This window comes from Salmo salar, chromosome 04, assembly GCF_965601325.2.
Source record: "Salmo salar chromosome 04, fSalSal1, whole genome shotgun sequence".
Lineage (NCBI taxonomy): Eukaryota > Metazoa > Chordata > Actinopteri > Salmoniformes > Salmonidae > Salmo > Salmo salar.
In genome coordinates this window covers 20,889,563-20,902,831 of record NC_138294.1, presented here as the reverse complement: position 1 = coordinate 20,902,831, position 13,269 = coordinate 20,889,563, and the positions used below count along the sequence as shown (strand labels likewise).

The window sequence follows — 13,269 nt, the reverse complement described above, 5'->3', positions numbered from 1 at the left end:
CTGTGATTTCAATAAGCACACTACAGCAGAGACAGTGTGGTGGATGTCACAGGGTAATCCCATCCATCCAGCCATCGTCCAGGGATCACATTTGAATGAATGGGGCTTGACTACAGGCCAGGCTGGGCCAGTAGTCCTCAATCAATGGGGCTAGGAGCGTGCGCGCACACACACACACACACACACACACACACACACACACACACACACACACACACACACACACACACACACACACACACACACACACACACACACACACACACACACACAAATCCATTTGATGGCTGAGTACACAAAGACAAGACTCTGGTGTTCGGCCTCCAGCATCTCCAGTCAAAAGGCCTCGTTCACAGCCAGGCCAAGACGCTCCTCTGACGGATTGACTGCATTCTTCCTGTCTCTGTGACCTGACCCCTGACAACAGCCGTGCCCTATTTCTCCACATCACAGCAGGAGGACAAGGGGACAGTCACTGAGGGTACAGCCGCAACCCACTGACAAAACAAGTTACTGAGGAGGCTACGATAATTAGGACTTATCATCCCGACCAATGGCGTCTCTACAGTAAAGAGGGGACTTCTTGAGTGGAACCCAACCCGTGTACTGTTCATGGAACGACTTTGGAGTCCAGTCATTGTTTTACAGTAGAAAGAATGGAATGGTTAGAGGTTCCAAAATAAACTTGGCACCATATCAAATGTCCAATAGGATTGGCTTAAGAGCTCAAACTCTACTCCTATAATAAGCCTTTGGTAGAGTAATTGAAAAGGTAAAACCTACACAGAACTCTTCATTAGCCACAGTACCTACAGTATGACCTCACAGGCCACTATACCTACTGCAGTATAAACCCAAATACCCTCAAGATGAGAATAACAACAACTTTTTACAGCCATAGAAAGTGAGTTGGCCCACTTTTCTTTCAAATCAGAGCAGAGAAAGTGTGATGCCTGCCTGGAGGATTCCAGCTTCCACTCTGAACGGTTACTTGGCAGAAAACAGGCATTACATCCAGAGGTGAGGCGGAAGTAGTAGGTCTGGCTATGTGTTGGTGCCAGTCCATCTTCTACCACACTCACTGTCCCACGGCATCACCCATTTTCCTTCCTGCCAGCCCAACCAGAAGTGATGCAATGTACGGGATTGGGCGCCGACCTAAATCTACCACCCCCTCCTCTCTGGGGACATGGGCGGAGGAACGAGTGCAGCGGCTTATATTTGGAAGGAGGAAGGAAGGATGTCAGCTGAGAATAAACAGGGGGATGAGAGAGGAGAGGGGGAAAAGGACAGCTGTGAAGTAAAGACAAATCACAGCCTATAGCTGGGGGTGCTGACTAACGGGAGTCAGGAGATAAGCTACAGTATACAAATGAAAAGACAAGTCCCACACTCATCTCTCTTTGCTGTGGATTGATTTGAATATGACAGCGCTACCGTGGTGCGATAACCGGAACCTTTCACGCTAAGACAGGATCGTAGAGAGGTCACAGGTCAGACAGCAGAACTCAACACGAAGATTAACGCATTACCCAGACACCGGCCACTGTCACTGCTGCAGCCTGCGACACAGAGAGGAGAGAGTGGCTCACGCACAGACAGAACCACTGTGGAGCAGTGGAGGCTGGTGGAAGGAGCTATAGGAGGACGGGTTCATTGTAATGGCTGGAATGGAATCAATGGCACGGAGTCAAACATGTGGTTTCCATACGTTTGATATCGTTCCTTTGATTCCAGTCCAGCCATTAAAATGAGCCTGTCCTCCTATAGCTCCTCCCACCAGCCCCCATTGCTGTGTAGGTCTATATGTAGCAAATCTACCGAGTAGGGAGAGAGATCTACTGTAAAGTAAAGGAGGTCATGTTGAAATTTCTCAACCTTTGCATACTTTTCTGGAATAATACTCACACACTTCAAACTTACTGAATTAATTTGCCTTTAGTCGTGTAGGGTCTAGTCGGGACAATATACATGATTCTTTATTAAGCATTCCTGTGAAATGACTGAGCTAATAAGTCATGTTGTAATATAACAATGATAGGACCTGTTCAGTTCATTGAAGGTAGTTGTACATATCTTATTTGGACTATTATTACAGTTATAACAACAGCTTCCTCTACACCTCAATGTTGATCCTTTCCATTCTCCTCCCTCATTATGTTCGAAGTGAACAGATCATCGGCAGAGGTGTGAAGGGGGTGCAGAGGGGGACACTTCCATGTTTTATGCCCAGAGGGTGAAAAATCACTCTAAGGACTTTTCTAACAGCCAATGAAGCACAGAACACTGGCCAGAGCACACACACTAAGATCATTGGAGGAGCGATGTACATTCATGAAAACTGTGCTGCCTACTACTACAGCGGGTCTGTCATCCATGTTACACACACACACACACACAAACACACACACACACACACACTCTATGATGGCTGCACACTACTACTGGGTCATGTGTGTGTCACAACTGCTTAACCAAAAAGGAAGTCCTGCTGAGACTAATGACCTCAAGATTCTCAACCAAATATAATTTACATTTTACACTCTTATCCAGAGCGACTTACAGTAATGGGTGCATACATTTTCCATACTGGTGCCCCATGGGAATCTAACGCACAACCCTGGTGCTTGCTCCATGCTCTACCGAGCCACACGCGACATCATCTATCCTATCCTAGAGTTTGAGAGGCATGTCCATGACTCACTACATGGGTTACAATTGCATTACAGTAGTAAACCTGTTTACTGTATTTACATATGTCTTTACTGTAAAATGCCTAAGAGAGGACAATCTCTACATGGCGTATGCTCTATAGGCCTGAATCCTACTAAGGAGGCTATAATGTAGTATAATTAAAATCACTTTATTGGTCAATTGCACACAAGGTCCAGCCGAAATTTGACTTCCGCTTTTAACCCACACCTACAGGTTTTGGAGAGATGCCCAGGTGGTAGCCCCTCCGCACCCAGGGAGTTGTTGTTGAGGGGGTTAAGTGCCTTGCACCATGGCAGGCAATTGCATCTAGGATTTGATATCAGCAACCCTCTAGTTGCCAGCTCACTTCCTAACAGATTTTTCCCATCAGACCCAGGATCTGAACTGGCAACCCTCTGGTTGCTGGCTGGCCTCTCTAACAGCTAGGCTACCTGCTGCCCAATGAGGCTATAATGTAGTATAATGAGGCTATAATGTAGTATAATGAGGCTATTAATAATTGCTTCATTATACTGCATAATAGCCTCATTATACAGTATTATAGACTTATTATACTACATTATAGCCTTATTATACTACTATATCATATAATATCATAGCTTCATTGTAGCCTTATTATACTACTATATCATATAATGTTATACAATAGGCTATAATGTAGTATAATGCAGCTAGTATGTAGTATAATAGGCTATAACGTAGTATAATAAGCCTATAATGCAGTATTAGCTAGTCTTCTTCACAAGGGGAAAGCTGATAGCAGAATACACCTGCATATGTATGAACAAGGAGTCAATGTAAAACAGCTGGTGGAACTCTGATGACAAGCAGGACATGAAATGGTTTATAAGACTGTATGATGAGAGATACGAGCCTGTCTGGTGAAATCTAATAATGAGTACTTTGGATCAATCAGCTCATTCATCAATATGCGCGAGTATTGATCTCTACATGATGTATTATGTCATTTGTAGGACTGGGCTGTGTGTGAGGAGGGGGCCGGGGGTGACTGCTTGTCCTTACCCTCCACTAACTCGTCCAGGCTGCTGATCTTCTTGCTGCCGTCCACGGTGTAGATGCTCCTGACACCTTGAGGCAGGTTGACGTTGTCCGAGAGAGACCGGGTAAGCTCCATAAGCAGGGCGTCTAAGGACCTAAAACGGTCGTTGGACACGGCATACACCAAACCCTTGAAGTATTTGTCCCCATTTCGGTAGAACCGCACTTTTTTGGCTTTCTTCTCCGAGGTGAGCGACTGGAGCGTGCGCGTTCGGTAAAAGCTACAGTGCGCGCTGTGCGCCGGGCTGGGCACGAGACCGTTGCCTCTGGAACCTGACTGGGATCCCGAGCCGTTAGCCCGTGATGAACGGTGCGTTTTGTCCCGTTCCTCAAAGTGTTCCCATTCAATACTTCTGCTGAGCGACATGTTCGATCTGTTAATGTTTTGATCTATCCACAGGAGAAAACAATGGCAGATGGCTCCTCCAGGCAAGCCCTATTGTCCAACGCGTTACCAAAGACAGCTGTCAAACAACGCTTTGGCAACCACTGATACAGTAATCGAGAGTACAGTGTACTTGTAGGCTAGTTCCTCCTTGCGCCGTCAAGATACAATGTTGTAAATTTCCGGGGATACAGTCCGATGTTAATATAACTAGGGGTACAGTAGCCTGAGTTACGGTTACAATCTTACCTTGTCAATAAGGCTGCACAATAAACTCTCGGTTAGTGAAATACCAAAGGCTAAACAAAAAGGATTGCTCCAAAACTCAATGTCCACAAAATTCACCGGCAAATTTAAATGAATACCAGGTGCAGAGAGCCCAGACTTGATTGACAGTCGACTGATGCAACCGCTAGTTTACCAATGAACGGAGCCGCACAGGAAAACACTCGATTCCAAGCTATAAGAATGTATCCGGTAGAAAACACAAAATGGAAAAACGAATTCCATTTAGCACAATTACATTGCATGTAAATCCGGTGTCCAAAATCCACAGAATCTAACAAAGCCGCATGCTTGCTACAGAAACCGCAAGCATCCTCCTCTTCTCACATCCTTTCTCTAACGGACGAACCGTTCAACACTAACACTGTGTCACGAGAAGCCATCCCAGTCCTGTCATCCAATTCAACGAGGGAGGGAATGCTGCTTCCCCTCAGGGTCCTAACGGTAGTCGAGGTTAAATTGTTCAGCAAGTGGTGTATTTTCTGAAAGATGCAATTTGGCCCCCAAATTTGAATGTATTTGTTATGTCATTATTTCTGATGTGCCATTTAGGTATTTACTAGGCAATACCATTCCCTCGAAAAGCTTAAGGAAAGATTCTAACCACAAATAGGTGCTAATGGCCAAATCCAGCCACTCTTGTGGGATTGAAAGTTAAGAAGCAGTGAGAGTGAGACACCCTGATTAAGTATTTTTTAGCATAGTATTTTATTAGGATTCCCATTAGCTGTTGCTGAAGCAGCAGCCACTCATCCTGGGATCCACACAAAACATGAAACAATACAGAACATTAATAGACAAGAACAGCTCAAGGACTGAACTACACAAATAAGTGTAAACCGATGCCCCTACTTGGCGTATTTTAATGATGTCTTAGCCCACACATTAGAGGCTTATTAACTTTCAAACCCACAAGAGTGCTTGGATTTTGATATGTCATTTAGCACCTAATTTGTAGTTATAAATCTTCCTTCAGCTTTTCAATGACTATTCCCCCCCCCAAGAGCACCTGTGGTTGTTTTGGAATACCTGAAGCACTCCTCCTACTTATTTTCCCTCAAGAATACTATTCCCTCATTGACATAAGTCAGTGCTCTTTAAAGGTTATAGACTCAAGCAATACATTGGACATACCACATCTCATCTACACTGTGTGTGTCCACTGTCGAGTCACCAGAGTGCTACCAAGGTCATAAGCTTACAGTGGCCAGTGGATTACACAGCGAGAGTGATGCCACTTTCTCTCTGCCAGTCTAGCGGGTGCCTACCTACCTGCGTCATCATCACCTGGCACAGCACCACAGGAAGGGCTCAGACCGAGGTCCCATGGTGCCATGGCATCCAATCCTTGAACCAGGAAGTATCCAGGCAGTTAATAACATCAATAGAGAAACATGATTAATATTGAATAATATTGCTCATTATGAAAATAATACTATAATACCTAAAGCGACATACAGTCATGCGTGCATACATTTTTACTTATGGGTGGTCCTGAGAATCAAACCCACAATCCTAGTTTGCAAGCGCCATGCTCTACCAACTGACCCATCCAGGACCTTTGAATCTAGTGCCAAAGCAAACAACATGAGCAACTGAGGACATTGATCAGGATGTGACACACAGGGTTCAGTCCCACTGTCCCTTCATATCCCCCATGTGACAATGCCTGGACGTATGGAGGTGAAGAACAAATCCCAACCAGTGTGGTGGACCTCAGTTTACCTTCTTCTTAAAGATCCATCAACCGAGACACATAAGGAACTCTCCAGAAAACAAGCATAGCAGCTGCATCAGAATGATGCATTGTTGGTAATTCCTCTTTATGAGATGAAAGGGGATGACAATGGGGATGAGGAAACAAGGCAGGAAACAAATAGGAAGTCACTAGTTCTCAGGAGAGAGGATATCCTGCACACAATGACAAAGCAGAAAATCCCCCTGAATAATACGATTGAGAATCCCTTGTTCAAAAATGAGTGCAAATGGAGGGATAACAATCAAGAAGATAGACAGCAGAATTCCCTGAAATGGTCTGTCTGTCTGGATATCGGCTAAATGTGTTATATAAAACAGTTTTCATTCTGTTTTAGGAGGATTTTGGGGATGGATACACTTAAAGACTTTCCCCCACAAAATCTCTAAGGACATTTTAATCAGCAATAGTGGAAGAAATGCATGCAGTAGAAATTAGGAAGGTGACATGACCCGGGGTGACTTCTTTCTGGTTGCTTGATAACTCATCAAAACAACTAGTTAACAACTATTTTATAGAAGTATAAAACTCTTTATACATGTGATTCACAGTGTTGTACAGCCAATAACATCCTCCTTAATCATGCTTCTACAAGATCAATTCAGTTTTCAGACTGGAGCTCAAGTTGTCATGCAGTTATTAAGTTTCCATTTCATTCGTTTTTCTCAACCACAAGGAGGAGCAGATACAGGTGTAGGATCTTAATTTGAGCCAATTTACTACAGAAGGAAAATAATCCTGCAGCAACAGGAAATGGGAATTATTATGTGGATTATAATTAATGAACATTTTTGTAGGGGTTGATACATTTTTCGTTAGGGCAAATCAAGTCTGACATTTTAAACCTTGAATACACTACATGTTTGCATTTCATGCTGTGCAGGAACAAAAGAGGGATCAAATTAAGATCCTACATCTGTAGAAGGCATCTGGAGATTACAATTCAATTTCTTTCTAAACTGACAGACTGGTGATGGATGTGTGTATGCGTGTAAGTGTGAACGCACGCATGTGTGTGTGTGCAGGTTTATGTGCACAAGCACATATGTTAATTTGGATCCAGACATCAGGTGCTACAGCACAGTGTGATTTAAAATGGGGTGGGAGTGGTTGTAGGTCAGAGGTCAAGGGAGTGAGGAAAGGGGAGGAGTTGACCAGCTCATGTGACTGAAGAGGGCCGTCACTAGTTAACACAGCCACATAAAACCCAACCATTTCCACAATTTATCTTCTTAAAATCTGATTTTAAACCTAACTCTAACCTTAACCACACTGATAACCTTAAGCCTAACCCTAAATTTAAATTAAGACCAAAAATCACCTCTTTTTTTAAAATGAATTTTTACGAGATAGCCAATTTTGACTTTTTGGCTGTGGTAACTAGTGACAACCGGAGTCTCCTTGAACCATTTTATGAACCCTATGTGCATTACATTCATGGCTTCAGTAAACAATGTAATTGCAGGTATATGTAACAAGCAGGAATTTTGACGGTTGGTATAATATAATCAAAGTAAGCCTACAATACATGCATGGATGACCCTAATGAATGACTGAGACAACATTATACCAAAGTAACTAACCATCATCCTGTTTAAAATTATCATAGAAGAGTAAGCAATTTTGAGGACAGTTCCACCACCTGCAAAATCCCAATTTATATAATTGAATTAGGTATTTACATTTGACTAGCTCCCAGATAGTCCATCCATGTTGTTCTCTCTTCAAAGCCCTGTGGTTACAGAGCTGCTCTGTGTCCCTCGCACCCTACACACTTCTGGGTAAAACCATGCATCAGGCCTGCAGCTGCAGAGCTGGAGGTCATGTGGTCCATGGCCACACAATTTAATCCTCTGAAGGGTATTCTCCACAGCATGTGTGCAACTGGCATGCATAGGGTTCCATATTGGGTCAATTATGTTTACATCTGAATCAGAAGCAGGGTTGAGGAGTAACGGATTACTGTAATCCGTTACATTCCCAGCAAATAATATTGTAATCAGATTACAGATACTTTTGAAAAACTAGAGTATTACTTCGAGCATTAGTTTTAAATTCAGAATGGATGTTTGCAGACAAAAATCTTTGACACTTCTCTGTTTTCTCAATGACATTAAATGAACATAGAAAAAAGACGCAAATGTAAGTTTGTTCCACATGAGCGCGTCTGACCACAAGTCAGAGACCGCTATGATGACACACCAAATGTGTTTGATGGATCGCGGGAAAAGAGCAGAAATAGGCTTTTGTAGGCTACAGTCCAAATGATGTCTTCCAATGGTGCGACTGCTGTCGGCATCCAAAGATGATCAAATTTGAATAAACTTTTGGAGGTAAGGATGAGCGCAGTGGTGTAGTCTACGGCGATACGGATATCACTTATTATTGATAGCTACATGGCACATTGATGCTAATCACACTGCTGCTCTCTCATTTAGCTATTAGCGCTTTACGGATTGTGGTTGTTGTGGATGGCTGTTCACAAATCTAAATGTGTATTTGAACCGAATAATTGTTGAATTCAAGAAGTTTAAGCTGCCTATCAATCATTGTTATGAAACCAGTGGACAGCCACTGGAAAATATCCTCTTTCAACAGCAGGGTTTATATTGCTCAATCTAATTCATGCTGATAAAATAAATAATAAATAGGCCTAATGGACACATTGTCACAGTATTCTCCTTCGTCTGAAGATATCTCAAAATCACTGTCAGAAAAAGTGGACCAATACGCAGCGGATTGCGTGCTCAACATCATTTTTTTTTAACTATGATGTAAACAGACAAAACAATAAACACGAATGAAACGGTGACAGTTTTACAGGATATACATAAATCTAGCAGTGTAAAATAAAACAACCCCAAGAGAAAAACACACACCTAATATATGACTCCCAATCAGGAACAACGATATCCAGCTGTTCCTGATCGGGAGTCACAAGACTAACACAGAAACAGAACAACTAGACACTACACACAACACACAACTTCTGCCACGTCCTGACCAAATACTAAACAACTACTCCCTCTGCTGGTCAGGACGTGACACACATGCTCAAACTCGCACACTTTTGATAGACTTAAAGGGGCAATCTGTAGGGGCTACATCAATTTTTGGATTTATAAATGATATATATTAATGTAAAGATATAATTTAATCATATTATTATATGTAATAGAAAGCGATGGTTTAGAAAAAGCCTACACAACCAACCCATAAAGTAAAATTTAACATCCATATATGGCCAGCTATGTAAACTTCAACATTGATTTATTCGGCAATAGATGTAGTTCAATTGGTAACATACATTTTTGTCTTCTTCTAATGCCTCTTAAAGGGAAAGTATTCTAAAAGTAACTGAATGTTATCAGATTACGTTACCGAGTTTGGGTAATCCAAAAGTTATGTTACTGACTACAATTTTGGACAGGTAACTAGTAACTGTAACAGATTACATTTAGAAAGTAACCTACCCAACCCTGATCAGAAGTTAATGTTGTTGGCCATGTGGTGATGGGACACACATGCATCTTAGTGACTACTGTTGGTTTAGCAAGAGCAGCTCTGCCACATTAATTATAGGGTTTAATGGTGCCTGTTAGTGGTCAGATTGAGATATTGCATGTGTTGTTGTTGCTGGATTGACTTCACTTGAAGTTGTTTGACACAATGTTGCATTATAAACTTTTATAACATGTATTTCTGGATGATGATCTGAATTTAACAATGAATGTATACACTAATGCAGGTATACTGAACATAGTTTTTTATTTTTTTAAAATTGGTTACTTATCCAAAAAGATAAAACATCAACACGTCTTACGCTATCCTATAAAAATAATATTAATTCATACAATGTCAGTGATACTAAGAGGATAAACTAGGTCAGAGCTCTCCAACCCTGTTCCTGGAGAGATACCCTCCTGTAGGTTTTCACTCCAACCCTGTTCCTGGAGAGCTACCCTCCTGTAGGTTTACACTCCAACCCTGTTCCTGGAGAGCTACCCTCCTGTAGGTTTACACTCCAACCCTGTTCCTGGAGATCTACCCTCCTGTAGGTTTACACTCCAACCCTGTTCCTGGAGAGATACCCTCCTGTAGGTTTACACTCCAACCCTGTTCCTGGAGAGCTACCCTCCTGTAGGTTTTCACTCCAACCCTGTTCCTGGAGAGCTACCCTCCTGTAGGTTTTCACTCCAACCCTGTTCCTGGAGAGCTACCCTCCTGTAGGTTTACACTCCAACCCTGTTCCTGGAGAGCTACCCTCCTGTAGGTTTTCACTCCAACCCTGTTCCTGGAGAGCTACCCTCCTGTAGGTTTTCACTCCAACCCTGTTCCTGGAGAGCTACCCTCCTGTAGGTTTTCAATCCAACCCTGTTCCTGGAGAGCTACCCTCCTGTAGGTTTTCACTCCAACCCTGTTCCTGGAGAGCTACCCTCCTGTAGGTTTTCACTCCAACCCTGTTCCTGGAGAGATACCCTCCTGTAGGTTTACACTCCAACCCTGTTCCTGGAGAGCTACCCTCCTGTAGGTTTTCACTCCAACCCTGTTCCTGGAGAGATACCCTCCTGTAGGTTTACACTCCAACCCTGTTCCTGGAGAGCTACCCTCCTGTAGGTTTACAATCCAACCCTGTTCCTGGAGAGCTACCCTCCTGTAGGTTTTCACTCCAACCCTGTTCCTGGAGAGCTACCCTCCTGTAGGTTTACAATCCAACCCGAGTTGCAGTGATGTATAGTACTTAAGTAAAAATACTTTAAAGTACTACTTAAGTAATATTTGGGGTATCTGTACTTGTCTTTACTATTGATATTTTGACAACTTCTTTTTCACTACATTCCTAAAGAAAATAATTTACTTTTTACTCCATACATTTTCCCTGACACACAAAAGTACTCGTTACATTTTTAATGCTTAGCAGGACAGGAAAATGGTCCAATTCACGCACCTGTCAAGAGAACATCCCTGGTCATCCCTACTGCCTCTGATCTGGCCAACTCACTAAACACAAATGCTTTGTTTGTAAATGATGTCTGAGTGTTGGAGTATGACTCTGGCTATCGGTAAATAAATAAAAACAAGTAAATGGTGCTTAATATAAGGAATTTGAAATTACATTTGGGTACTTTTTCCACCATTGCCCAGTTGTAACTAACCTGATACAGATTATCAACCAGCTAATTATTAGAATCAGGAGCGCTAGATTAAGGTTGGAGCAAAAACCTACAGGACGGTAGCTCTCCAGGAACAGGTTTGAAGAGCCCTGATCCTGGTCCTTATGGGCCTAATACTGTATGATTCCCCAGCACGTTATTTCCCCTCACCCTCCCTGTATTACCCAAAATACAATCACACTTCATGGTATACCACCTACATCATCAAAACCTTGTGTAGTATGTCTCCACACAATGTAGGCCAGTGGCTTGGTAAGAAAGTCGAAATCACTCTCTCTCTCTAACACAAGCACACCCTCTTGATTTCTCTTTCTCGCTCTCTCCTTTCACTATCTAAGCTAATTGAATTATAGCAGGTCTCCTCAGGTTCGGGCATCTGTGGGGGGACCGAGTTTCCCATGACCCACTTCTCTCACATTCCATTAGAGGCAGGAGGGTTGGCATTGCCGCGAGGTCAGCCGGTGTATTCTGGTTCCTCAGCAGTTTGGAAAGAGAGAGACATTCCTGAGACTTCTTAGGCTGACAACAGACGAGAGAGAGAATCTGGCATGGGATTTATAAAGGTAACACTGCAACCAGACAGTGTGGGTGGGCAAAATAAATGGTCAAAGTATCATTACAATAGTATACAGTAGTATAATATATGGTTTTCTGTTGATGTCTGAGATTACGAAAATAAACATAGAGACAATTTCCAACTTTGACCAGAAGATGGAGCCCAATATCTTTTATAGTCAATCTTCAAACCAAGCTGCAATGCATGTCCTTTTCATGTATGTCTGAGCTCCGAAACTCACAATCAGATTGTATGAAACCTCTCAATAAAACATCAGACACCTTATCTGAAACAGAGGAGGCAGAGTGTGTGATTACACATGGGATATGATGACATTAAAACAGACAGTGGGAGTGAATGAGCTGACCGGATAGAGGTGCTGATTCAGCCACACCATGTTATGTTTGATATTCACAGTGAAACCGTCCATGGATGCAACTGCTGCTGCAATGCTAAGATCTGGCAGTATATTCTAGTGAGCGGAGTCATCGTGATACGGACACTTAATATACACAGTAGATTATAGTCTAGACTCATTTACACGGTTTTTCCTGACCAGAGTTTTTTTTTCTTGTCAGGTGAAATGTTCAGGAAAAACTCGAGGCCATAGTTATTAAGGCCACGATTAACATTTTTTCCTGGTCAGATTGAGTGTTCAGGAAAACTCCTGGAAATGTCAAGTTGCGATAGAAGGGCAAAGAGGGAAGACCAGGGCCTAGAGACACTGTGTGGTTCTGTCCTCATTGCTCCCCCATAGAACCGCCACCTTGACATAAACCCATAACCCCATGCCACATGACAAACAGCCCCAGATCAATGCTAGAGTGTAGTCGTTGTAGCTGATGGATAGTTGCATGCATCTTATCCCCCTCGGTTAGCCCAGACCTCCAGTGATTTATCCAGAGAGAACTAGTGCCGTTATCCCAGGGATGAGACACTTTTGCCTGGGATGAGAGAGACGAGCAAGGACCCAGGCTGGGGCTTCGTTTGACAAGTGTCAGCCTTGATTAGTCTGTCGTGAATGAAATTATGCCAACCTCCCCCTCCGGTAACAAATATCCAGCTTGACAGATTCATGATGGCGCTAATGGACTAATATTTTCACCCGGCTGCATGCTAGGACTGGAGTATGTTATTTATCAAATGTTATTCATTTAGTGATATGGAAAGTCCTCCATGAGAGGAGAGTATCATGATGCGTTATCCATTGACATATTTCAAAGGTCAAATCAGGGGTGGTATATTTGTCCTCCACTGCATGTACAAGTGGGTAACCTGTACGTGTCTGAGGTGTGAAATGGAAAAGTGTTTTTGCATATCCCAACTCCACCTGAGAGCG

At 42.8% G+C, this 13,269-nt stretch overlaps 1 protein-coding gene across 3 annotated transcripts in view; it reads right to left on the bottom strand.

The window, feature by feature from the left end:
- LOC106602362 (serine/threonine-protein kinase DCLK2) overlaps positions 1–4,818 on the bottom strand; it is an 85,690-nt gene extending 80,872 nt beyond the window's left edge. For 2 of the 3 annotated variants that reach the window (XM_045716590.2, XM_045716592.2), the window contains exon 1: positions 3,739–4,817. In XM_045716590.2, the coding sequence (XP_045572546.1) occupies positions 3,739–4,141 (403 nt within the window). In that variant the 5' untranslated portion in view covers positions 4,142–4,817. Of the gene's footprint in view, positions 1–3,738 lie in introns of all 3 variants that reach the window. The other variant, XM_045716591.2, reaches the window with a different exon arrangement.
- Between the last annotated feature and the right edge of the window lie 8,451 nt (positions 4,819–13,269).